The 27,596-nt window shown below is 36.2% G+C and overlaps 1 protein-coding gene across 1 annotated transcript in view; it reads right to left on the bottom strand.

The window, feature by feature from the left end:
* Positions 1-18,429, bottom strand: part of LOC149078087 (uncharacterized) — an 81,448-nt gene extending 63,019 nt beyond the window's left edge. Inside the window, exon 1 of the mRNA XM_089241681.1 lies at positions 17,447-18,429. Within this exon, the coding sequence (XP_089097807.1) occupies positions 17,447-18,167 (721 nt within the window). The 5' untranslated portion in view covers positions 18,168-18,429. The remainder of the gene's footprint in view (positions 1-17,446) is intronic.
* Positions 18,430-27,596: the final 9,167 nt, after the last annotated feature.

The raw sequence follows: 27,596 nt of genomic DNA, 5'->3' as shown, positions 1-27,596 counted from the left end.
TACGTACATTAAATTGTTTCATTTTTGTCCTCTCTTGAGCCAATGGAGGACGCAAACTTTCCTAATGAAAAGTAAAAATCTTAGGTATTGTGTGTGATCACTGTAATTAAATATAATTTTCACTTCATTTTTTATGTCTGATTTATTTGAGAAGCTTCATTAACCCATTAACTGCCAAATTTTTTTTTTGAAATTTTTGGCCGGATAAATTATGTATATGCACAAAAAGTTGTAAACGTAAAGCACGTAAAATTCCAAAATCCCCAAATAGGGATAGTGGCAGCTAATGGGTTAATACTGATCCTTCATCAGTTTTCAATATGCAAACTATACTAACGTTGTGAAATGACAACTGAATTGTTCTTCGTGTGAATCGGACATTGTGTGCTGGAATAGCTGACATTCGATTAAATGGGGGCCGACTGCATTTTGATGTAGACCAGCAAAAAAACCTACTTTCTGATGATGATGTCTGTTTTGTCATCTAAAAACATAAACAGCATTAGAACCTTAAAATTGCGATCCCGAATATGCTTTGATACAGCCTGGGACTGAAGGAATCGAACTGTTTTGGCTATTAGTAGTCTCGTAGAAAAGACAAACTAGCTCTTACAGCTCATTATAAAGTTCTTCCTTTATAACGATGGAAGATCTGTTTTAAAAAAGACCGGCGAGAACCATATTTTTCCTTGTGGGAAATTGATGGCCTCTACACAAGTTTAAATAACTATAAGGTAATTTTTGGTGACAACTGTAACCATATAGTTACCTTGAAATTATGAAACAAGTGTATACGCAGATAGAGACTGGGAGCAGAGGAATCAAACTCTTTGTCGATTAGAGTCTCGTTAAAAAAAATAGCTCAGACAGTCCTTACGAGGTTCCTCCTATGACGGAAGAAATTGTTCCCTGAAGAACAGTAAAAACCCTAATTTTTCCTAATTAAAAATAGATGACGTCTACTTGAATCAAAAATGTTATTAGAATTAAAATTTTAGAATTCAGAACCTAAATAAACGCAGATATAGATTGGGTCCTAGGGGGAAACCGAACTCTGTGTGGTCGTGTAGGAATCGTGCGTGACTCTCGTCCTAAGTATCCAGGTTCGAACCCCGTTTTCGGCACAGTGGTGGTTGGCTGAAGTTGGTTTTCCATTTTCGAGGCACGAATACGAGCCTGTCTCCCATTTGAAAAAGTCTCTCCGCAGAGAGCAGGCAGACCTACAACACGATACTGACGTAAGATGAAAATTCAAGCATTCCCATCTTTACTTCAGAAAATGGAAGACAGGTAGCAGCACGAACATGAAACAAACTCGACAACATAAACACGTTAACGCCACACATACACTCAGAATACACATTCCGGCATGTACCAAATTCGTTAGAAATTCTGTAGATGGATGTGTACTAGGTTCATGTGCGTTAAAGTAGTAGTATTAATACTAGTTAAATTAAGTAGTATTAGTACTAGATGACTAACATATGCGATGGAAGTGATGGTGAATGGAAATGATCCCGCAGACCACCCTACAATGAATCTCACTTTGTAAAGTAGTTAAAATCTAGGATAAACGTGGCCAATAAATACATTTTAATCACGTTTTACTGTTTAGCGTGGCCGAACTCTTCGCAACTGCTTGAGTCCAGCCCTTGTCTCATCATCCTCTATAACAGGACTAGAATACACTCTGAGTTGTCATTGATCAATGATAAGAAGTGAGTGTCGAGAGAGAAATAGAGAAAACGTGGCTTTTTTTTAAAAATAGAATTTCTTCATTTACATTACAAAGATAATGATCATCCATTAATGATGATAATAACCATAATATTACCCTTAATAACATTGTGGTATATTTTTGGATTTTTCCCCTCAACAAGGAACGGGGGTTCCAAAAAATCGCAGTTCTTAGATTCGATTCGTGTGAAGCGGAACCACTTTTGAGGACCGTGGAAAATTCTCTCCGGAGACAAATGGTTTTTCGGGAGATGAGAATGAGTCGAAAATAATAATAACAAAAAAAAAAATAGTCACGGATCTGGCAACGGGAGTTTGAAAAAAAGGCGGGAACGTAAAAGTAAAAAAAAAAACACCGCGAGGATGTTTCGTAGCATTCCTCTATGTCCCCGTGTCTTAAAATGTGGAGGAGAAAAAGAGTCCCATACATGAAAGGAAAAAAAAAAAAAACACACAATTTCAGTAGGACTTAACAAACTAATTTAAAAAAGAAGAGAAAAACTATTCCCTGAAGGTCGTTTTTCCAAGTTGGCAAGCTCCACAAGAGAGGAGAGAAGACGGCTTAAAGAGAACGTTAGATAGGTTTCACAAACTCTGATATATATCTCTCTAATGGCAAGTAAGAACAACTTGACGCGTTTGTGCTCAAAACTAGATACACCTCACTCTCTTCTTCTTATTTTTTATATTATTATTCTTACTTCTACTTCTTTACAGGCGCAGGTAAAGTCGGTGAGTTGTTCAAAGACATCTTTTAGTGAGAACTATATACTCTAATGGATCCATCTAACTCCCCCTAAACACGCTTTTCAGCAAAGCAAAAGTTTCTGGCAATCTTGCCTGCGTTTAAAGCCGTCCTACCCCTATACTGTTGTTCGGCAACAAAGAGCACCGTCGAACGCCGTGACATTTGACTGCAATAACTATAGCCTTTTGGTCTTGTTTTTTTAATGAGTTAACAACATATGTCGCCCGATGTTCAGGCCGAGTCGTCTCTAGCAAATGAATTGATAAGATGGGTGATGATCCTTGATAAGCTCTGTATAAATTTAATTAGGGACGCGTATCACTTTTATAACTCGGAGGGAAAAAGCTACACCTGAAACCGAAGTTCAATTTCTTAACTTGAAGCTTCAGAAAAGTTTGGAAAACATTTGAAACTTATGGGACACAAATTTGCTCTAAAAATTACTGAAGATACACTGATTTATTACCAAAGTTTCTGAAAGTAGATAGCAAAGATAGACATATGCTCAAAGCTTCTGATGAGAGATTTATACTTGCAACTATACTGGAAATTGATTTACTCCTCAAGTTACTGAAAGTAGAGGAATTTATAGAGTTTCTCTGAAAGTAATACTGATAAAATAATAATGAAATGTTTTTAAAGTAGATTAACTATCAAAGATAGTACATTTATAATTAATGTTGTGTTGGTAGATTTACAATTAAAAACCTGTATACATACTCGGTTAAAATTTTATAAATAAATTTACTCAAAAAGTTAGGGAAGGTATATATATATTTCTAAAGAAAGGGTTCTTAACCAGGGGTTCATAAATCTTTTGTGGGCTCTTGAGAATACTTAGGGGGGGGGGGGGGTTGTGAACTTGGATAAGTAAACAATTACGTCCTTTTCATATCGAATCAGAAAAGGGGGGGGGTCTGTGGCCCCCTTTTGTTGGTGCAATTATTTATCCACGGTTATTGGTACAAAGGGTCGGTTGGACTCAAAATCTAACAATTCCTGTTAAGTGTCTGAAAATTGGTGTAAATGTATACAATTTCCCCAGTAGGTAAATCATAAAGCTTCTGAAGACTGTTTTAAGTTTAATATCATCCTTAACATTGTAGAAGGGGTTGATGTATTCCTAAAGTTAACAAAAATTAATTTGATTCTCAGGTTGTTCAAGATAGATATGTTCCCGTAGTTTCAGCATATATAATAACCCTTCAGTTTCCGAATGAATATTTACACTAAAAGCTTTTCGAGGTTGCTGTAAGCTCAAAAATTTTCAGATTATAAGTTTATACCCAAAAATTGCAATCAACTAAAAATGGAAGTATTTCTTCAAACACTTTTGACGGCAGAGCGTGAGGATCTGTGAAAATATTTTTATTTCAACCCGAAGTTTTTTTTCAAAGATAAAATTTCCCAGAAACAATCTGCTGTTCATTTTTTTTAGTGTGTCAGATAAACTCATAATTTCTAATTCCAATTCTTGAAATTACGTCCTTGAATCAGATTGTCTTGAATATACTGAATCTTTAAATTCAACTATGTACAAAGTCAAGCGGGAAAACTTGATTCCAGAAATTTCAAAAATGAGATAACGTTGAAAAGCCTTTTCAAAACGTTTTCTTTCAAAAGCTTTCAGCTGAGAAATTAATTCCATTCGTGTAAGATAAAAATAGGAAGAGCATCAAGAGAAAAAAATGCGTTCATGATTTCCCTACGTGTAAAAATATTACCTGCTCCTGGTCCTGGGCGCGGTAGCCCAGGTCGATAAGATACTCGCCTGAAGTACTAAAAGGTGTTTAGAGGTGTCGCGAGTTCGATACCCGGTTCGTCCTTGTCAAAAACTTTCCTGACACAGGTGCACAAAAGAAACGGCGATATGACCACAGTAAAAGATTACTACCGCAGTGAGGGAGTCCCACATCGAGGGGTTAGCGCACCAAACCATCGGTGAGTATAAAAAAAAATTGGCAATAAATTGTAGGATCCGGTCTAATTAGACTTCGTGTGCAGAAAATGGCCATGGTGCGACAAAAAAAAAATTATCTGTTCCTTAAGGCATCTGACTACGTTAAAAACGTTATTTTGGAAGAAAATACCAATTTGTACTTTTTATGAAAGCCATATTCTTTGTGATTCCAAAACAGGCTTTGTTTTGTTTATATGAAGCTCAGAACCAAAGTTACGCCCACTTTAGTATTGCGTTTTTACATACAAGTAATCGGTGAATAAAAACTTAAACGTTTAACGAAGAAGGCAATTTTTGACATTTTACTTGAGTTTGAAACACTGTTTCTAAAAATATATTCATTGTATCATTACGAAATTTTAATATGATATTCTGCTGTATATTGCCGAGGTTATGAACTAAAAATCTAAGGTTTCTCACATATACTTGTTTAATTACAGTGTTCTATAGACGAAATGTAGAAGGAAATTTCCAAAGATTCACGCGTACATCAACAGATTCGAGTGTAACTTATGAGCACTTATACAATCCTTTGAATACTTGTTCATAACCTGCACCTTTACTAGCTGAATCGACTGTGAAAATAACAAGGCATTCCATTCATAGGAATTGTTTGGCAATCGTGTTTCGAACATCATATGAGTTTTGCTTAAAATATGACATAAAAATTACTTTTTCATAGAAAAAGACGCAAGTACAAGGCCTGTTTATCGCATGGACAAACGGGGCACATGCCCAGGACCCACTTATTTACAGCCACCCCCCCCCCCCAGAAATCTCCGTCTTTTGTATTTTAGTGATTTACTTCCCTTTCCTAGAATACAGTCAGAGAAAATTTTGATATGTTTTTGAGAAAGTAGCGAGATTACTCAATCCTGTGATGCCATAAGAAAAAGAAAAGCACCTAGAAGCAGGTTTCTTGTGGTTATGGGGATACTGCTTCGGTAGATCTTTCTCCTAGGGACAATTTTAGAGTAGCGTGCCATTTTGCATTACGTGGTTCATTTATATTGCAACTGGCATCTAGAAAAGTTGCTTATGAAAGTATTTTGGAAAATTTTTCTTTCTTGAATTGCAAAACAAATGAAAATTTTACAAAAGTTAGATAACATATTGACATTAGAGCAACATTCCAAAATACTCTGCTCTAAAAATTTCCATGACTATTCCCATAAGCAATTGTACAAATGAGCGAAGTTTTTCCCCTTTTGGAAAAACTGAAGTCCACCCTAAGAACTGTACTGGGTCAAAACGAACTTACAGAACTTTCAGTATGTACTTTCATTTGAAAGTGATATTACTTCGAATTTACAATATGATGAACTCAATAGAGTCTTTGAAGCACTGAAGACAAGAGAAAAAGTCAATTTTATTGACTGCTTTGACCCTCACACACATACACAGAAATTTGACACTGCATCTTATTAAATAAATATCTGACAACAATTCATGCTTTTCATTAATTTGTAAGAAGATGTGTTAATATAGTTAATGATAATTATTCATTAATTGATTCATGAATAATATCTAAATGCTTTTTCCATGGAACAATCACCAACCTTAGTTGGAACAAAATTGACTGCATTTTTATGTATCGTTTGTTTATGTTTTCACCATGTTTATTTTCGAAGTCCAAAATTATGAGTTTGTTCTGCACATTTAGTTTCCTCGTGTCGTTGAATTTTCAAGTGAAAGATTAAATACCTTGATGATAGTGCAAAGTAATGTCATATCATATATAATTTATTTTAATAGTGATTGTATATAATTGTTGCATGATGTCATGTCATTTTCACCTCAAAATACAGGAGATAGGTAGCAGCACCTGCTGAAAACTATCATTGGCAACTCTGATAACATAAGCTCAAGCAACGTTATATATATATGGGGGGGGGGGAAACGAAATTTATGCTTGCTCAGGACCCGACCTTACGGTGAACGAGCCCTGCGTAGGTAGTCCGAAATTTATTATTGTTTTCATCATTTTGGGACACTTTACAAAAAATGTTATTAAAGTTCACTGGAAGAAATCTATGCTCAAAAATTTTGATTAGGAATTTTATTGTAAACAGCCCATAGTTCCAGAGGTCTAAATTAAAAAATAATAATCAGAAACCTCAACAAAATAGAAATTTAAGTCAATTCCACTTCAAGGTAAGTGAAAATTCATTTCCATAATTTACACCAGTGAAACAAGCTTAGATAGACAAACATAGGATAATATAATTTTTTTAAATGTGTGATAATTTATGAATAAAAATACCGTAATTTAATGTTTTTATTATATCAATGAACACGTTAGAATAATATTTAAAATTTTATTCAAATTATTTCAAATGATAGAGTGTAATATTTTCGTTTTTCATCTTTTTAAAAATTTGAAATAAAACTATGAATATTTTAAAAATAATTTATTTAAATTTAACAGATGGCGTCACAACAGAAGAATCGGCATTTTTTGCTATCGACATTGTATGACGAGCAATCCTTCCATTCCTCAACATTATCTCATCTCATTAGTGAATAAAATCTTGTTTATGCGGAAAATATGTGGCTTTTTTTTTCTCACAAATTTGCATCTAATCTTCGCCTTTCGAGTTTCTTGATCAGATACCCATTTTAATTTAATGCCCCCCATGTATGTATGTATGGTATGTCATTATTTGGTCCTTTTGATTTTTTTATCGTGCTTTTTTTTTCTTTCTTCCCCGCAATGCAAGTGCAACTAGCCTTTTGTGGATGGGAACACGTAAATGAAATAACTAAAATAGGCAAAAAAAAAAAAAAATTGCTGTAACACTATGGAAGATACGATACTTTTGAAATTCAAACAAACACGATTTCTGAAGTATGAGCAACACTTAATCTCCCGGTTTTCAGAAATGAGGGCATATTCGATACCTTCAGAGTAGAAATCAACAACAAATACCATTCGAAACTAACACCTTAATGTACTTTGTAATTTTAAAGTCCGAATATCATTAATACTTCAATATATGAATTCATAGACCTTATTTTAGAAATTTTTGATTATTCGATAATCGACATTTCAATTTTTTTAATGGATATTATGTCTATAATTAATTACCTAATCAAGTATTTTCTATTGGTTTGCAGAATTTTCGTTTTCGAAGTGGCAATGTCACCAAATTATTCGCAATTAGATCGAAATCACGCTAAGCCATGCATCTTTTTATTTTCCTTTTTTTTCTTTTCTAGCTTCGTAAAGCCGGAAAAAAAATTACGCGTGTCTCTCGTCTATTTAATGCTTTAATAGCGATTCCCAATCTCAATAAAATACACAAAAAACACACACATCATCATGTGGAATTACTAAACTTCGGTGATTTTTTATATTTAATGACCTGTTGGTATGAAGTACGGAAAAATTGCACGGTTCAATATTGAATTCACAAATCCCAGTTATTGGTAATGATCAGTAAGTTATCACCAACTCTTCTGGAAATTGAACGCAGCGCATGCTGAACTCTGCACGAAGAGGATTTCTCCTGTACATGACTAGTTGCTACCGCACGACGTCTACCATGGCAATGCAGGTGTTGGCTGGTACTCCTCCGTTGGCCTTGCTCACGCAATTCCTTGTGAAATCAGCCTGACTCACCAGGCTGGGAAGAAACACCACGTCCGCAGGAATACATCTTGATTCAACTAATTATGAGAGAAATGTGATGGGGTGGACCCAACACCCTGCTAGTAAGCCCATCGTTGCCCAGATAACAACTGATGAGCAACTTGTGGACCCCAAAGGCAAAGCAATTGACAAAGACGGCTCTCAAACAGCGGACGGCACGGCAGCAGCCCTGATATGGCTGATTGATGGAATCACTACCAATCAATGGGCCGCGAGGCTGCAGTGTCTTCCAACAGAGGGCAGAACTTGCCTGGAAGCGATAAGAGACCCGTTCACACGACACCACAATGCCAGACATATCCTCAACTGCCTGACCACCAACAGAAATGTCAGCCTGCACTGGGTGCGAGGAACGGGATTAAGGTACATTGCTTGCGTATTTAATTTTGATTTTAGCTGCTTAAAAAAGCCATAACTAAAATTTCTACCAATTGATGGATGTGATAAAGAATCAACTAAAATTTCGACCCATACATTGTATTGCACGCTTGCAGACAGGCAACCCGTATATTAACGTTTTTCACTGGCCCCCCCAAGCCAGGAAACATAGTGAGTTTAAAGAGATTTTATGATGAATTCTTGAAAAATTAATTTCTAGCCCTTTCTGTCCCTATAGCTGTTTCAGTTTCTCTTTTATGAATTGTGGGTCTGGAACCATAAAGATATTGTAGATTGTGAGCCTGTCCATGTTGATGTTAAAGGAAGTAGCAGAGTCGCTCATATGGATGTGCGACAGGTGCGCTAGCACAGAAGTCCATGCTTGTTTTGGGGAGGGGGGCTGCACTTGCGGTAGTAAAAAAAAATTATATCAATTAAAAAAAGGGTGTCTGGGTTGAAACTACAAAAAATATAAAAAATAATATAGAAAAAACTTGTTCGTCTCGTGAAGGGACCGGGAGTTGTAACTAGGGAAAGTATTTGGTGTTCAGGGCACAGTGTGCACTTTTTAACAACTAAAATCATTGCGTGGGGGGGGGGGAGGAGCCAAGAATGGATGAATTTTCATTCTTGTCATAGGCCAAAAGGACCCTGAGCCCTGAACCAAGCGTTGGGGGGGGGGATTATTGAGTGTTTTCACCAATTCTGGAAATAATTATTTCATTAATTCTGAAAATTTTCGTTAGGAATCTGAATAAATTCTGGAATCATTTCTTCAATTAGTTCTTTCATTAATTCTGAATATTCCGGGGCAAAAAGGGGGGGGGGAGACTAAACATTTTTAGGGTCCCGAAACTGTCAAGAAGACCCTGATCCCGCTATTATTTTTGCATTGCGACCCGCGTCTGGTAAGGGTGGCCCTGGGAAGTAGCAATGGAAGATGAGAATGACTACTTTGACATTTCAGGCGGACAGTTTACAGCAAAATGTTAGAAAAACCTTGTGTGGGTAAGGGAATACTTTCTGTGGAAACTCGACCAATAAACTACAGCAGTTAGTTGTTTCGAATTCTAACATATGCCTATGCTTCGGTATTACAGGAGCGGACCTCTTATTCGGAACCGATGGTCAGTATCGATGTCCTCTATTGCTGATTCACTACTATCGCCTTACAGAATCTTCAGGATTTCATCGATGTTGAAAGAGCCCCTCATAAACTTGGGAAGTCTATTACAATAACGAGGATAATCGCATGTTGTATTCTAAGAAATATTGTAATATATCATTTTCATTTACCGTAACTCCACCGGCAAATAAACCGCACTCGGCTAAAAGGAAAAAAAAGATGTTTTCGCTGAAATATCGCTGCTCTGTATACGTCGCACGTAATTTTGTGGAAAAAGAACGAGTTAATTTGGTTTGTATAGATTCCTTCCCCCTCCCTCCCCCCCCCCGCACTTTAATTTCAATACTTTTTAATTTCATCCATGATTATGGATGATTATGGATCCATTTTTCTGTGTGCATTATGCAAACCTACAAGGGTTGATAGTTTTACTGGGAAATTTAACCCTCTATGGTCCAGTACATGTATGTATTTGAATATGAATGGCATGGTCAATACATGGTCAAGAAAACCAATTGTACCAATTTCTATTTTCAATTTTTTTTTGAAAACACTGGTAATACAATTTATTATATACTAGAAGGATGGATGTAGTACAAAAGTAGGATGTAGGATGGATGTAGTACTAGACGTTTGGATGTAGTACAAAATACGGCTATACGAGTACAATACTTTTTTTTTTATCTACAAAGAGTTGATTCCTTGTTGGTGCCATTTTTCGAGAGGTGCTGAAAAAAATTTTACTTTTCAGAGATTCAAAAAATCACACCAAATTGAGGAAATTAGAAATAAAATTCAAGGTAAAAAGTATTCAACTTTGCTTAGCAAGATTTTATCAATTTATAAATAACATTAAAATCATGGGCGGAAATAAGGCCCCCCCCCCCAGCGTCAACTACTGAGCTGACTTATTTAATGTATATGCTATATATGAATTGACATAATCATCATCCTGCCCCCCACAGTATCACCATCGTGGCTTCCCCCAATAGCCTTTGAAGTTTATCTCCGCCTATGATTAAAATCGAGGCAAACTACATTTTATCCTTAATTAACCATTTTAGCTAATTAAAAATACACTATAACTAACTGAATTGCTGTGTTGATGTATTTATTCAATTAAAAATATTCCAACCAAAGCACCGTTTGCATCCGTTTTTGTATTAAAAAAAAAAATCAATATGTTTTATGGGGGGTGAGCCATAGAGAGTTGAGTACCCAGGGCGATTCGGAAAAATTAGTGAAATGTAGAATTTTACGAGAAACTTATACTTTAGCTTGGCACTGTTTTTTCTCAAGGTTATCCCTTGATATATATACCAGTGATATATGTGTATGCTGATATATAGACAACATATTATTTCCCTCAGCTGTCTCTTTAGCGTCAAACCAAAACGTTCGGACCAACCTCGGCAATATGCTGCACATATCTAAATTCGAATTCGAGCTGGACACTATTGTCTTTGACCAGTCGTTTAAATCGGCTCCAAACTGCAGGTTTTATGCTGATTAGGTCTTTTTTTTGTGCAAAAAGTGATCAAATAATAAAAATGTAGATCCCAACTCATTTAAAAACTGATTGGCTATTAAAACGATTCCTTCAATATCTTTGTGGTCAATCCTTAGGAAACTAAAGCGTTAATTTTATCTGCGAAATAGCTGTTGATATTTCCGACATTACAACGAACAGGAAGTTGGATCCACCGCTGATATCAACATATATAAAACACAGAAATATATAGAAGAGAACATCACCATCATAAGTTAATTTCTCGCGGAGATATATCAAAAAATAGACTCAACATCCAGATAAATAACGTTAAAGAGCAAATACGGAAAAAGAACAAAAAAACAAAAAAAAACAACTAAAATGCAAAGGCTATCCAAAAGTTGAAGAGGAAGTGAGTGTTGGATGGAAACAGAAGAAATTCAGGTGTCAAGAATAACCACGAAGTAAAAATAAAAATGGCGGGGGGTCGAACCCAGGTTCAGCTCATCTCTGACCCCAGTAGGAGTTTTGTTCCTTCTTATTTTATTTTTATTTTGGCTTATCTTACGAGAAGATCATCTTTACTATTTCTTGTTATGTCAGGTAACGATACGTTTCCGCTGATAGGACAAGATTTATTTCCCATTGCTCTCGGAAAATTTCTTTTCTGTTCCCTTCACGTTACGACTTCAGAAATTAACGGTGAACGGAATAAAAGTGACGCGTGGCGGTTGCATCGTCATCATTTTCATTTTTTTATTTGCAATTTTTCTGACGAAATTTATGTCGGGAATTTTATGGAATCGTTAATTTTCACGGAATTCGAGTAGCATAAAAATTAGATTGTTACTGTGAAAAGAATTTTACGAATAATGTGTTTCATACGGAAATATGGAGATTGTTGAGAAGATTTAAGCCCAGAAATAATTGGTATCTAAAATATTTATGTCTAGAAATAATTAAAAAAAAAAGAAAAGACGAAGATAAATTTCGAAGTAGTAATTAAATTTATGAAATGTGTTTGTAGCATTGAAGAAGGAAACATTTAAATTTGCTTTATTTGTGTATTAAATTTATTATTTGGATTTTATTATTAAATTACCGACTTTTTTTCCAGTCCTGTGAAAATAATTTTAATTATTTGAATTTTGTTTAAATTAAGATGAAATTTCTCACACTGAAGAAAATCACATTTGATTGCTAAATATTCAAGAAAAAAAAATTATTTTTAATCTAAATTCCACTAAAAATTACATTTATATTTATTTACTAGCTGTTACTCGTGGCTTCGCTCGCGTGGATTTTGTAATCTCAAAATTACTCGGTGATGATTTCCCCCATATAACGTTTGAACCCTTCATGACACCCCCCTCCCTCTCCCGGGAATGAATTTTCAGAAATACCGTCTTGGTGAGTATGTATATACATCATATAAAATATAATACTCTTTTCTCATATTTATGGCTTCAGCGATTTCGACTCAGTAATGATTGCTCCATATAACCTTTGAACCCTCCTTTGGGAGGTTGAATGTTGAAAAATCCTTTCTCAGTGAGTCTCTACAATACAAAAATATTGACCAAATTTCAAATTTATAATTCAGCAGTTTCGGTTAAGCATGATTTCTCCATATGATTCCCCCTCCTTATTGAACCATATTATGACATCCCACCCCCCTTAATTGTCGAATTTCGAAAAACCCCTTCTTAGTTAGTCTTTACGTCATGAAATAAAACTATTGACCAAATTTTATGCATGCTACATTTGAACCCCCTTATGACCACCCTTTTCACCCCTCTTACGTGTCGGATGTCCACCCTTCTTAGGTTCTACGTCAAGAAATAAAACTTCTGATAAATTTCATGAATATAGCTTCAGCTCGGCGTGATTTCTCTGTTACCTTTGAACCTCCTTATGACTCCCTTTTGGTCGAATATCGAAAAAGCCCTCCTTACTTAGTCTTTACGTCAGTAATCATTAAACAAAACTATTGACCAAATTTGATATTTATAACTTCAGCGGTTTCAGCTCGACGATCAGTCAGTGAGTCAGGACATGTTATTTTATATATATAGATTTATAAATACAAATACAACGCCACAACCGGCAAAATGCCCAACGAGGTGGCTGAGAAAAAGATGCCCATAACAAATATGGATGCCATATATCTCAAAAATACAGCAACCCAATTATGTTCTAGAAATTCCATTTATATTTTATCCATTTATATTTTATCCATTTCATTTTTACCGTCTGTATTTCAAGAATTTCCATTTCAATTTTATCTCATCCATTTCAAAAAATTTCAGTTCAATTTTATCTTATAAATTTCAATTTTATCCTATCCATTTCATCGCTACTTCTTGAATTTTGGATAAGATTTTGTGATTCTTTCTCTAAATTTCAGGAAAAAAATTTCCTTGATTTAATTGGGAATATTTTTTTTCATTTTGTAATTTCAGGAAAATTTCTGTTTCATTCATAAATGAAGAGTAACATAATCTTAACGTTTTCGGAAGAGATTCGTGTGATCTGTGACGAAAAAAAAAAAAAAAAGGAGAAATTCTCATTTATGTTTCTATAATTCCAGGGGAAAAATATACCTTCCACATTCCACTTTATTTCACTTTTTCAAAAAAATCTTATTTTGCCCCCCCCCCCCGAATTAAAAAAAAAGTTGATTTATAAAATAGAAGAAATATCCCACAACTATAAATAACAGGAAAATTTAGACTCCGAAATTCAAAATCTATAATTTTATAAAATTTCAAAATCAATAACGAAAATTCTTCGAGGGAAAACAAAAGTGATTAGAAAAAAGGAATTATTAGGACGAAGTGATTTTTTTTTTGTAAAAATTTCCGATACTTTAATTATTTATTCATCGTAATCAATCATCCGCAACGCCGATTTATCACCATTGGGCAATTTACCGCCTTTTCATTTCCGATACCGAAAAATTACACGCCCAGACATTTGAATCTGAATTTGAAGATTTTCTTTTGAATTTTTCAAAGTAAATTGGAAGTTGAAAATTTTATTCTCAATGGAAATTGACATAAATGACTTGAACATTAGAATGCTCGAAATTGCTAATAATGGCTTTAAATAACGAATTTTATACAGCAATCGAGATTAACAAGTGGACATATTAATATGGTATATAAAAAATTGTTTTCATTATTATTTTTTTGTTTGCGGTACAGAAGGTACACAAAAAAGCTAGGCGCCACAGGGTGGAGCCTAGTATTATGCCTAGGCAAAAAGCAAATATATACTATATTTTTGCTTATATATAATGACAAACGCGTGTATGACCAGCCCATAATTAATCAATAATAAATGATTGAAGAAGAAGAACGAGGAAAAAAAATAAGTTGCAAACGGTGGGCCGCGCCCCGAAATGTCCACCTACATAGATTAGGAGGCAACGAGTTCGCTACATGTGGGCCTTCAAGCCTGAGATTTAGGCTTCTTTTGACCTATTATATATATATATATATATATTTTCTTATTGGGCTTAATAGCTCTATTTTTCCCCCCGTTAAATAAATAAATCAATTCGGTTAATACGTCTTTTCTTTCCTCGTAGAATTTTTCATCGTTATATTGTTGAGGCCGGACAATGGCTACTTCGGGCCTTGGCTTTCTTTTAGTCATGCATAAGCCATGATTTTTTTTTAAATATTTGTATTCTAATTTTTCTATCTAATAGGTCCCTGAAAGAGAAAACGGATATGAGGACCCCCACGATTGAAGTAGAAGGGCCCAAAAATTTAGAGCCCCATGAAGTACGGGGATCTCCGGCAAATGTTTGTCCATGCCCAAATCAGGCCCAGTCAATACGGAATACACATAGTGGTTTTGTAACGGGATCTTAATTGAGTTTTCGTATGAGCAAAATAAATTTGAACGTTGATAGATTGTAGACCAAAAAATAAATTATGATAAATTTATCAATTCTTAATAAATAAAATTTGATGGGAACATAATAACTCTCTCAAGAAATTTTTCAGATTTAGGCATGGAAGAGATTTTTGAAAATTTTCTAGAGTAATTGTGTTATTTTAATTCTCGATAGAAATAGGGGTGGAGCTTAAGGCGTTTTGCGGCCCGCTGCAAGAGAAACTTCTCCCATCAATTGCTACATTGCGGCCCCTACAATATCTATTCCTAAAAAGAAGCATAAGATGCAAATTTTTGACTCTATAAATTTACTAGAAAATTAATGCAAAGGGGTTGCTAAACTCTGACTTAAACCATTGACAAAGCTTTTACTTCATCTAGACTACCTCTAGACCACGGGTTCTCAAACTGTGCGACACGGAGCGGCGGCCCTGGTAAAGGTTTATAGATGCGATTCTTTGTTGAACTGCTTGGAGGAGCTGCAGATAAGCGTTGATTGACAAAAGGGGCGCAGCGAATGAAAAAAGTTTGGAACCCCAGCCCTATACTAAGCTCCAACTTGAACCCAGACTAAACTCCGACTCAGGGGCCCGGGCTTATGGATGTGATTCCCTGTTTAAGTATGTGTGCGCCAAAAAAAAAATTGTAAGTCACTAATTTTTGATATTACTTACGAACAGATAAAATTTTGAGATGTGTGCCTTGAAGCTATGTGAGGCTTTCTTAAGCAATTTTAGTCAAGGTACGTATTCAATGTATTTGAATCCCGTTCTACGGCCCCCTATTATTTTGCGGCCCGCTACACCTACGTAAGTCCAACCGTGAATAGGAAAAGCATCAATTGTAACTTTTGGATTATGGTTGTAATCTATTATGGTCTTCAAGTTTCTCCAGGTCATGAGCACCGTCTACAAGCAACAGGAGAAGGGAGCACCCATATGGAATTTTTCGACATTTACTAACATTCAAATTCACACAATGTCAGTTTTTGATTGCATTTCTATGGTGCATTTTGATTGCATCATTGTTGGAAAAACGCTGCGTTAGAGCAGGGATGGCATTTTTTGTTATTTTGGCGGCACCTTTTGGATTATCCATTAAAATATCTTGAAGCGATTCCGTGGCACTTCGCTCGTAAATTTTTCCTTAAGAACTTTATCCTCGAAATATCATGCGGTACCCTCTACCGGAGAGCCGCAATGAATCGTAGAATCGTAGAGGTTTGTGTAAGACAATTGTTTAAAAGAGAATTGTTGAACAAACAGTCTTGTAGGCAACATTGTTGAAAGCCATTTTTAATTAAAGCATTGTTGGAAAAAGGTAATTGTCAGATAATACACTAAGATTAATGCCAGAAGATTTTTTTCGCAAAAAAACATTATTAAAAGCCATTGTCAGTTCAAGCTTCATTCAGTTAAGACATTGTTGGTAAAATCACTGTTGAAACCCGTCAGCGATTGAATTGTTGGTGAAAATTTTTGTCAGACAAATTGCTGTTGTTAGAAACCATCGATATTTAGTGCACTGTTGTTAGAAGCTATTGATATTTGGCTCATTGTTATTAAAAGCCACTGGTATTTAGCTCACTGTTATTAGAAGCCACTGATATTTGTCTCATTGTTATTAGAAGCCACTGATATTTGGTGCATTGTTGTTGAGCCATTGATATTTAGAACATCTTTGTTACAAGCCATTGATATTTGGTGCATTATTGTTAGAATACGTTGATACTTACGCATTGTTGTTAGAAGTCATTGATTCTTACAGCATTGTTGTTAGAAGTCATTGATTATTATAGCATTGTTGTTAGAAGTCATTGATTCTTAGAGCATTGTTGTTAGAGGCCATTTATATTTACAGCATTGTTGGAAAATCCTTTTTAGTTAGAATATTGATGTAATTTATAGTTAACAAATGAAATAATTGAAGCTTATTATACGCAACAATATTGATGAAACAGTTATTGATCAAATAATTGGTGGAAAATAGTCGATAACTTGGGAGTGCCATCAATTAGATAAATATTGAATGTCATCGTCACTATCAGCGAAGTGTTTTTGAGGAAAAAGTCACAGACCTTTGTTGAAAAAGCCAGTGTCACCATCACCACCGGTATTAAACAAGAGTAGCACAAGAATAGTTTAGTTCGCCCATACGGTTGTCCTTTAAATATGTTTAAATCTGGGGAGGGGGAAATTCAATTTTTCGAGTCACGAGCACCGTCTTTGCTCGTCATCATCAGCAGAGGAGCACCTCTCTAGCGCAAATATGACATACGTTCAAATTCTAATCACACAAAAATACTGATCCTAGAATGGGTTGCTCAATTGAGATGGACGCTTTTCGTGAATATAAAATTGTTATCGATCATCGGGCACTTTTCGGATGCTCCATTGAGCACCCCGTGAACATTAGGTCGAAGAATCTGTGAATCAAAATTGAGGACTTACCCAACATCTTGCTGAGATCGGCATTATGCAGGTCGGGATTCTCATCGGCGAGTCTTTTCCTCTCGACTTTCGCCCAGACCATGAAGGCATTCATCGGCCGACGAATCCTCTGCTCCTGGTTGTTGTTAGTCGCACCGCGCCCGGCTTTACCACCACCGCCGCCAGCGCCAGAATTATTGGGACCCCCGTCGGACACCGGCACGGGATCCTCGACGACGGCCGGGGATCCGACATCGGCAGCAGACGGCGAACAACAGTCCTGTTCGTTTTGTCCTCCGACCGATTCGTGGACGTAACCACCACCACTACCACCACCATCCATCGCCAGGTCGGACGGAGACGATCCCAGTCTGGCAAGCATAGCCGGGCCAGCTGACGTATACTGCTGCTGCTGCGGTCCCCCGTCAGCCATCCACGTACTCGCAGGGTCCCTGTCATCGGCCAACGACTGATACGCGTTATAAGGGTTCTGGTTCCAGGACGGAGCACTGATGTAGTAACAATCTCTCGGGTTCGTCAGCGATCCCGGAGTCATGCGTCCACCGGGACTCCCGTAACTTTCCGGGACGACCCTCCGGTACGGGATCGATCCCATGCTGTCCTGTTCGGTCGTTATCCCGCCTCCCATGCCGGACATCGGGTCCTGGACGTAAGGGGACGACGACGAAGACGACGATGACGAGGAGGAAGCGATTTGGCTCGGATCCGCGTACGAAGACATCACCGTCCTGGTTCCGGGAAGTCTATCCTCTCCGGGTTCGAGAAAATCCTGTCTTTTGAATGGTAAATCATACAGACTGCTAGAATACTAAACTTCTTTTTTTTGTCTGTCCCGGATAAATCACTAACACAATTGTTGAACACTCAGTACGTACACAACACGAAACGGAGACGGCACGAGCACGCGCTTTGTGAAACGATTCACTCTCACCTTCGAATACTACTACAATGGATGTTGATTGTATTGCTGCCGGTTCTTTTCTGAACCAGTTGCGTCGCGTTGGGAGGCAGACGGCAGTGATGCTGATGATGATGGTTGTGGTAGTAGTGCGTCGTCGCCCGCGCGTTGCATTATGGGAGGAAGGTGATATTTGGGAGTGGACCAATGATGAACCTGCTTTGCTCCACCTTCTTCCGAAACTCTTTCTTTCTTTATAATTTCACCTTTTTCTATTTTTATTTTAGAGCTTGAAACGAAAGACAATGAGGCGGAGGAATTCCGACAAGAAATTGGCCTCTTCTTAATTTAACTGTGGAAAAATTGAAAAAATAAATAAATTAATTAATTAATTGATATTCGTTGCTTTCTGATATCATATAAAAATAATCTTTTCTTCATTTCCTTTTTAACACATCTTAAATCTTTTCAATCTCTCAAAAAAAAGAGACAAAACCTCAAAGATGGGATTTTATTAGGGCTGGTCCGATTAATCGATTAATTGCTGATCGAGGTTTTAGTTGAGTTAATCGAATTGATCAATCCGATTAAAATGCAATTAAAGTTTTCATTAAAAGTATGCAAATTAACTTTATTTACTTGAAGAAACCGATTAGATGCCCTAAATGATGTTCATCTTCATATCGTTTTAGATGAGTGACCATATTTAAATATTCTTGAATCAATAATTTCATCGATTTCTTGACGGATTGAAAAATGCAAGTAGATTTAACAAAAAACTGCAGAACGATTTCAGTTCCAAATTGAGTTTCATTGGAGTTTTAAGAGAAAGGCTCAAAATATATTGTCTCCACTGTGAACAACAGTTTTGGCGTTCAGGAAACCTGTACCCCCTCCCACCCAGAACAATTTGGGAGTGACCCCCCACCCCCGCATCCCCTTAGATATTTCCTAAAATTTCTAAAGGAAACAAGCAACAGTATGAAGATCGAAAGTAGTTTCGAAATCAGTGACAGACCTAAAATAATCGATTTTCTAAAAAAGAAACAGGCAAAATCAGGATTAAGAAATTCTATATGACAAAATATGTTCAGCACATTAAATTGCTTCGGTCGGCTAGAATTTCTCAATCTATTCCTATATTTATACAAAAATTGCCACGTTTTCAAGACAAATAAATTCAATTGGTCGAATGGTCGACGCGTTTCGGCTCTTCAATGGAGAGCCGTCATCAGGACCTCGTGGTCAGAATTCACACGAATGAGTCCTGGAGGGGGGATGTTTGCGTCTGGTCGTCCGGAGAGTTCGCCTTTGTATGCGAAAAAAAATGAAAGTCAGGAAATTAAATGGTCCTGGTTCCAAAATTCTTGGGCGGTAAAACCTAGGGCTGGGAATCGATTAAAATTTTTAACTGGTTAATCAAAAAGTTTTAATCGATTAATCAGTCAATTACTCGAATTTCGATCAATAACCAACGCTAACCAACATAAATGCAGCAACTTTATAAAAAGAGCAGTATTTTTGATGACTACGTAATATTAACCCTTTAAACGGCATGACAGAAATCCCTAAACTCCTTATAAAATGCCGTATATTTTTTAATGAAGTAGGCTGATTTTCTGATTTTCTGCAGGTGCAAAATAAGGGGTATAGGAGGCGAACTCTTCGGACGACCAGACTTAAACATCACCCCCTCCACGACTCATTCGTGTGAATTCTGACCACGCGGTCCTGATGACGGCTCTCCATTGAAGAGCCGAAACGCGTCGACCATTCGACCAATTGAATTTATGTATTTGTCTTGAAAACGTGGCAATTTTTGTATAAATTAAAACCAGGAAAAGTTTCTAATTTTTGTGATAATATTCCTATATTTGTTTAAATCTAGAAAACAGGTGCTTGAAATGAATGAATATATTTTTATAGCATCAATTAACTCTTTAAGCGGCATTGACGAGATATCTCGTCTCTTTATAATATTCTTATTTTAGCATTGACAAGCCTAGATATTTTGTAAAATTTATTTCTCAATGGAACAACACTCTTCCCCTATACCCCTTATTTTGCACCTGCAGAAAATCAGCCTACTTCATTAAAAAATATACGGCATTTTATAAGGAGTTTAGGGTTTTATATTATAGTTAGGGAATACACGGTATTTTTTAAGGATGTTATGCCGTTTAAAGGGTTAATATTATGTAGTCATCAAAAATACTGTTCTTTTTATAAAGTTACTGCATTTATGTTGGTTAGCGTTGGTTTTTGATTAAAATTCGATTAATTGACTGATTAATCGATTAAAACTTTTTGATTAACCAGTTGAAAATTTTAATCGATTCCCAGCCCTAGGATTTACCGCCCAAGAATTTTGGAACCAGGACCATTTAATTTCCCGACTTTCATTTTTTTTTTCCTTTTCATACACAACACGCCCCCAAACACTCATTTACTGTCTTACATTAAATAGACCTTCAACTAGCCTGTCTGTAATTCCGCCATCAGCCCTTAGGGATGGGCAATGGGAGTAAGTATTCGATTCTGATCTGATCACAAACCGTGAGCGTATTTAAATGAAAAATTGAATTTGAAACCTCTCTACAACGACACACGATACAACGGTAGATTTCTCGACTGCGATGTTTTTTCCTAAATCTTGTTTGAAATTATCTATAGTCTAATGGATGAATTTTAACGAGATAGTGTCATTTAAAAAAAATCAGCGTATTGAAAGAACGGCATAAATCGGGGGGAAAAGCGTTGTCCTTAGTTGTTGCTTTTTTTTTATGCCTTTCCTCCGGTTTTTGAATTCAAATATCTCTGCGATTTCTAATATTTTTCTCTACTTTCTAATTTGTTTTTTGAAGACAGGGTGCCCGTATATAAAGTTTTTTCTTTTATAACTATACCACCCCTTGCGATATGAATGACGTATCTGAGTTCTACACGTCATTTGGATACTTTTTCTAATTGGAAGTATGCCTTAGTAAACGGTTAGCCAATAAAATGCTCCAAGAGGAATTAAGTAATCACCCAACGCGGTACACACACTGTACCGTTGAAGTGCATAAATTCAGTTGTTTCATAGAATAACTAGTTAAAGTATAGAATATTCCACACTCTTTAACTAGTTATCTTATGAAATAATTGAATTATGCACTTTAACAGTAACATATATATGTGAGAAACATCACTGAACTAGACTTACTGCTGCCATCTATCAATAAAAAAATAAAACTGTTGTGCTTCTTCGATTGAAGTTGGTGGTCGCTTTTCCAATAGTGCGCCGCATAGAAAAAGTCACTATTGTATGATATTGCTGAACATTTTTTAAGCAATAATATTAGTGAAAGTGGCAAGTTTGCTTAAAACGTTTAACAGCTGATATTTGTGTGCGGTAAATTAACACTAATAAAATTCACAAGATTTCTTCTCAATATCGTAAAGCGAAAGAGGACTGTCCTACGCATCTTACTAACGTTAATATACAACACACAAATAACAACTATTAGAATTTCGAAGCAAAAACTTGATAATTCAATTAATATTACTTCCGAAAAAATATTTGTCAATATTATTAAATTGATTTTTTCAATATGGCACACTAATCAAAAACCGGTCACCAATTTCGATCGAAGAAATACAACAGTTGTATTTTTTTACTTGATAGGTAATAGCAGTAGTTCCAGTTTTCTCTCTCAATGAGGTTTTACTTAATTTAATATAATAGATTACAAATTTTTCTCGGGTCCATCTATTATAAATTCTTAGTGTGAAAAACAAAAAAAATGATGCGAGAGAACCATCTCGGGCCTCCGGTGGCAGTCCTGCCATTCCTCACCCCCGTGAGGGCCATGCGAGTACCTCAGTTGCATAGGGGCTTCCACAGTAAAGACCAGGTGCAATGATTTATGACAAGAAATATGTTTTATTAGAGGTGGTGCCTAATCCCTTTTTCATTTTGCCCTGGGGCTATGATGTTTTTGAGACGGCAGTAGGATTTCTTTCGATAAATAGTCACTAGTGTTCGTTTGAGTTACATACAATAGCCTCATCCATTTTCAAGGGTTCCAGATACAACGATAACTACGATATAACTATTCCTCTACAACGGTAACTACGATATAACTATTCCTCTACAACGGTAACTCTCTCTATAACGATATTTTTTGAGAATATTTCTAAAAATCTCTCTCTCTCTCTCTCTCTCTCTCTCTCACTCACTCACTCACTCACTCACTTATATATTCCACCACTCAAAATCACTTTCAATGCATTTTTAAATTCCCAACCAGCTTTTTGTTTTTTCAAGGGTGATTTTGCGATCGGTATTTTGCACCATCCACCCTCCGAAAGGATAAATGAAGTTACCGTGAAGCTACTTTCCGTGTAGTAAACAAAATTGTTGTGCAGTAAACCAATTTTACAGGGTGTAACAATCAACTGAATTTTATTCAACTGTTCAATTTTAGAATATTTTGTTGAAATGAATTTTATGTTGGTATAATAATAATAATAATAATAACGTGATTTTCACGTATTTCCAAGGGATCAGCATGATCCGTCCAGGGAATTTGTTAACAACGCAAATTCAGAAGAGACGCCAATAGCAGCATAAATTCGGCGGCGCCTTACGCTGATGCTACATCTCGATAAAACATGAAACTTCTCTACAACGATATTTTTTTCCTTGGTCCGAAATGTACCGTTATTTCAAGTTTTCACTGTATTTCCTCAATCAGTTTCCGAGTTATTATTTCTCAAATGACTCCTATAATGATTGATACTGATTTCTTATTTTTCGGAATGAACTGTTGTTTGCGTAGTCGATATCACTATTGAAAGAATCATCGTTAATTTGAAATATAGAAGTAAAACCGCTCTCTTGCGGACACCGGGGGGGGACAAAAACATTTTGTGGTAACAGGGAGGTAACCGTGAAAAAAACGGGGTTCCTATCGAAGCCTTTGAAATACTTCATTTGAAATAAATCCAGTTTTAACAACATAAGTTGAAGATTGCGTGTGAAACTAGTATTGCGCATACTTTTGTACAAATACGCAACATGAAAAAGAAAAAAAAATTACTTTGCTTCCTATAAATAAGTCGCACTCAGAGAAAAATGGCCTGAGAAAATGAAACATATAGACTTTGCATAAGCCACAGTACTTTCGTAAAACACTAGCAATGAAATAAAACTTAATTCCGACTTTCACTCCATCACCAAACAAACTCCCATTCAGTCTCTATGGGAGATATAAGTCGGTTACCATAAAGGTAAGTTTACATAGGAACGATGCGAAAAATCTGGAATTCCTTTACAACCGAATTTCGTTAAAACGAAGTGATTCCTCCGGTCTCCTGGAGTTCGTTATAACGGGATTCGACTGTACTGCTGATTGAACATTAGACATTATCTTCGAGTAAAACTATTTTTTTAAAACTAAACATACAGAGTTTCTAGCTTCTACGGAATATAATATAGTGTCCGTGACCGTATCTGAGGGCAACCGTTAATCAGGAGTTAAAAATGCATTACTTGAATAGGACTTTTATAGAGCCACGCATGCTCTTGATGGCACACGGGGGGTTTAAGCTAAGAAGAAAGACTTGATTTTTTGAAAATGTTTGCATTGGAAGAGCACGGGTGTCGTTTAAAATTTTCAACGAATATATAAAATGCGCCACGAGTTATTCTTACATCGTCAACCAACTGCACAAGGATAGACCAGTAACGATTGGTATGGGACGATTCTAGGTTGTGGTGTCGCAGGGAGTTTTTCTCTGACAGGGATGTGAATGAATGGAATAGCTTACATCCGGGGGTGTGAAATTAAAACAATTGACACCTTTGAAAAGAAATACGATATTTACGTTGGGATAAATCTAGAAGCGACCCATACTTAGATGAGACAACCATAATTTTTTATGGGCAGTGTATATATTTATATATTATCATAATTATTGGTTTTTTATTGCTCTTATTGGGTTGCTGTATTTTTTATATAGTTTAGATATGCATTCGATATATTTTTCGAGCCGCCTCGTTGGGCATTTTGTCTGTTGTGGAATTTGTATTTGTATTTTCTAAAAAAATTACTATTTGGCCATAAAAGAGGGGGTTACAGCATCGGCGGTATAACTATCACGAGGAGTTTTACTGTATTTCAAAAGCTGTCGTTTGATGATAAATGCAGGGAAACCCCTCTCAACGGTCATCCCTCACATGCGGTCACCCCCCCCCCCCCTCTTTTTCGTCCAAATAATAATTTTTCCCCTTTATAATAAAAATATGCGTTTCAAACCCCTGATTAAGAGCCGCTCTTCTTTTACGGGCGAATTTTTTTTATCCTACCAGTGTCCGCAAAGGAGAAGTTTTACACGCTTGAGGGGCGCACCGACCTCGTCGCAGCTGCAAACGTCCGCGAAACGCCGGGTATTTTTGGGAGGATTCGACAATCAATGCGTCGCCGTTGTGAAACGCGTATAACTGTGGATGATCGAGAACTTAGAGCACTTGTTGCGAAACTTAACGTGTATAGTATCGCATCATGGCCCCCCACATCCTGTAGCGGGGCCCCTAGGCTGGGATCTTTTGCGGGCCCCTCGGTCAGAGTTTTAACGGCCCCTTCTGTAGCTAATTTATAGCGTGAAAAAGCAAAAAAAAAATGGTGATAATCGTCCCGGGCCCCAGGGCTAGAGTCCTGTCAGCCCCCAGTATGTGGGGGCTATGAGTATCGCTGAATGAAGAGTTTTTCCCACCCAATTATTGGCTTGTCATTTCTGCATGTTCGTTAATCCTCCAGTTGATCGGGTTGGGGTTTCGGATCATACATTCCAATGTGATTCCTCTTCATTTCTCTGTTTTCTACCTCCCCTAATTGAATCACCCTGTACACGAATATTTCATTCGTGATGAGATTGCCGTTGGATAAACTGTTCCGCACATGGACAGAAAAAAAAACAGCATTTATCTTTCGTTTAGGGTTCTCTGAAACTCATTGTTGTACGTCATTTGGTAGTTAACGGAATTGTTATTTAGAATTACTTTGAGAAATCATAAATTGATATTTTGTTTAGCAATAGAGCCACGAAGCTCAAATATTAATTCATGAATTTTAATCCTGCGTATTTTTGAAAATAAAAGCTTGAATGTAAAAACTGTCGAGCAACCATGGTTTCTGGGCCTCAACAGTCACTTTCGGAACGTTTACTTTTTGGTTACCGTGGTTCCCTAGCAATGCGTTTCAGATGTGCATATGCTTTTACAATGGTTTGTCACTTCTTTAATGCTGCCAGTATATATTTACAATAGTTCATGCCTTTTATAATGGTTTGCCACTTTTCAATAGTCGTCAGAATCATCATCAGCATCACTTCGAGGGTCAGGCAAATGATGGCCTTCATCCCCCATAGAAATCAGTGTTAAAATTGCCGATTTTACTGTAGAAATGTGGAAATTTAGTGGGGTTTTCCGCCACATCAATTATTTTAAAAATTGTATTGAATTCTCGATTTCTGAAATATTGAGTTCACTTAGAGATATATACGAAGCCCAGGAGATTAAATATGAAGTAATTAGCCGGACCTACTTATTTGAGCTCGATATTCATGCAATATAACATTGATTTCAACTTTTTATTTATATCTTCTCAAGCATGGAAATTAATGTCTCCGTATTGTCTATTAATATTCAACTGCATAAATTCATATAGTTTACGATGTTTTAAAACTAATTATGGGCCCGTAAAGTACATCGAAAAAATTTCACAGCTTTAATTAAGCATTTTTGGAAGCAGAAATAGGCAAATGGATAACTTGAAGTTCAAGGGGAATCGAAATACCCCTTAAAAAAGAGAAGTTTTTTTTATTCATTTCTACGTTTCTTTAAATCTAGATTTGTTTCTTTCATGAATCACGTAGCAAGTCGCCATATTGGTTAACTTGGACACGGTTTGTATGTCCCTCAAAGAAAGAGAGAGATATCACGTGATCCAAAAAGCCTCATTGAATAAAACCCGGGCAGCGCCAGGTATCATAGCTAGTAGATATATAAAATTTATTTTATATCTGTATGTCTGTTTTCAATATAAATTTCCATTTTCAGATCTATCTTAGGCAAATTTTGTATATGCACTAAACGGGACCCGACTTGAACGCTAGGCTACTTCAAAAGTTTGTCAGAGCTGGGCAAATGCCCGAAATAGGCAAAACACTGTAGGGCAGCAATGGTTCCTGGGCTTCAACAATCACTTTCGGAATGTTTACTTTTGTTACCGTGGTTCTCTAGCAATGCGTTTCAGCATGTATATACCTTTTACAATAGCTTGCACTTGTTTTTGATGATATATATAATATAATATATATAATAATATATATATATATAATAATAATATATATATAATATATGCCAGTACATATTTATATTTATTCCTTTATAACGGTTTGTCACTTTTTCAATCCTCCCAGTAATTGAAGAAAACCCGGTAAAGTGCCGGGTATTATAGCTAGTTAACGATAAAAATATAGATATAAAATTAAATATATATTATAAGGCCAATGTTGATCAATTTTGTTGATAAGTAAAAATTTATTTAGACAGATTGAAAAAGTAATTTAATTTTAAAAAAATGTGATTAAATTAACGATTGAATGGAATCTCGCTGACCAATCGGAGCAGTATCCGTCGATGACGTCACAGGGACCTCATATTGAACATTGAAAGATCGGACACACCCCACTTCACATCTCTCAGAGAGATATCTAAGTGTTCCCGAAGGGTGGATGTGTCCGGAAATTTTATCAAATAACAAGTAACATAGAGTTGCTTGCGACTAAGACAACAAAAGTACATTGATTAGGGGGGCTTCAGCAATCATCCATATAACAATATCATGTACTTCGAAACATGATTATAGATTTATGGCAATCGGGCCCAATAACAATGATTAATTTAGAAACCTCGCATATAACAATAACGATTGAATGGGATCTCGCTGACCAATCGGAACACTATCCGTCGATGGCGTAACAGTGACGTCACCCGTATATTGGAGAACGAGTGAAACATTTTCAGTCATATACAAGAGGGGTGTATTATATTTTTTTTCTCTTCCCTTCGGAAATATTGAATTTTGTGACAATATTGATTGCAATAATACAACCACAAAATATCGCGATTTTCTTTTCCCCATTGTGTGCGATTATATAAAGTTACGATACTGTTACTGATTCGTTTTTGAACGATGGTGAAAG

Source organism: Pholcus phalangioides, unplaced genomic scaffold (genome assembly GCF_987345545.1).
Source record: "Pholcus phalangioides strain wild (caught in Gottingen) unplaced genomic scaffold, Ppha-v1.0 ptg000014l_1, whole genome shotgun sequence".
Lineage (NCBI taxonomy): Eukaryota > Metazoa > Arthropoda > Arachnida > Araneae > Pholcidae > Pholcus > Pholcus phalangioides.
The sequence above is the reverse complement of the archived record's forward strand: the minus strand, read 5'-3'. Positions and strand labels throughout refer to the sequence as shown.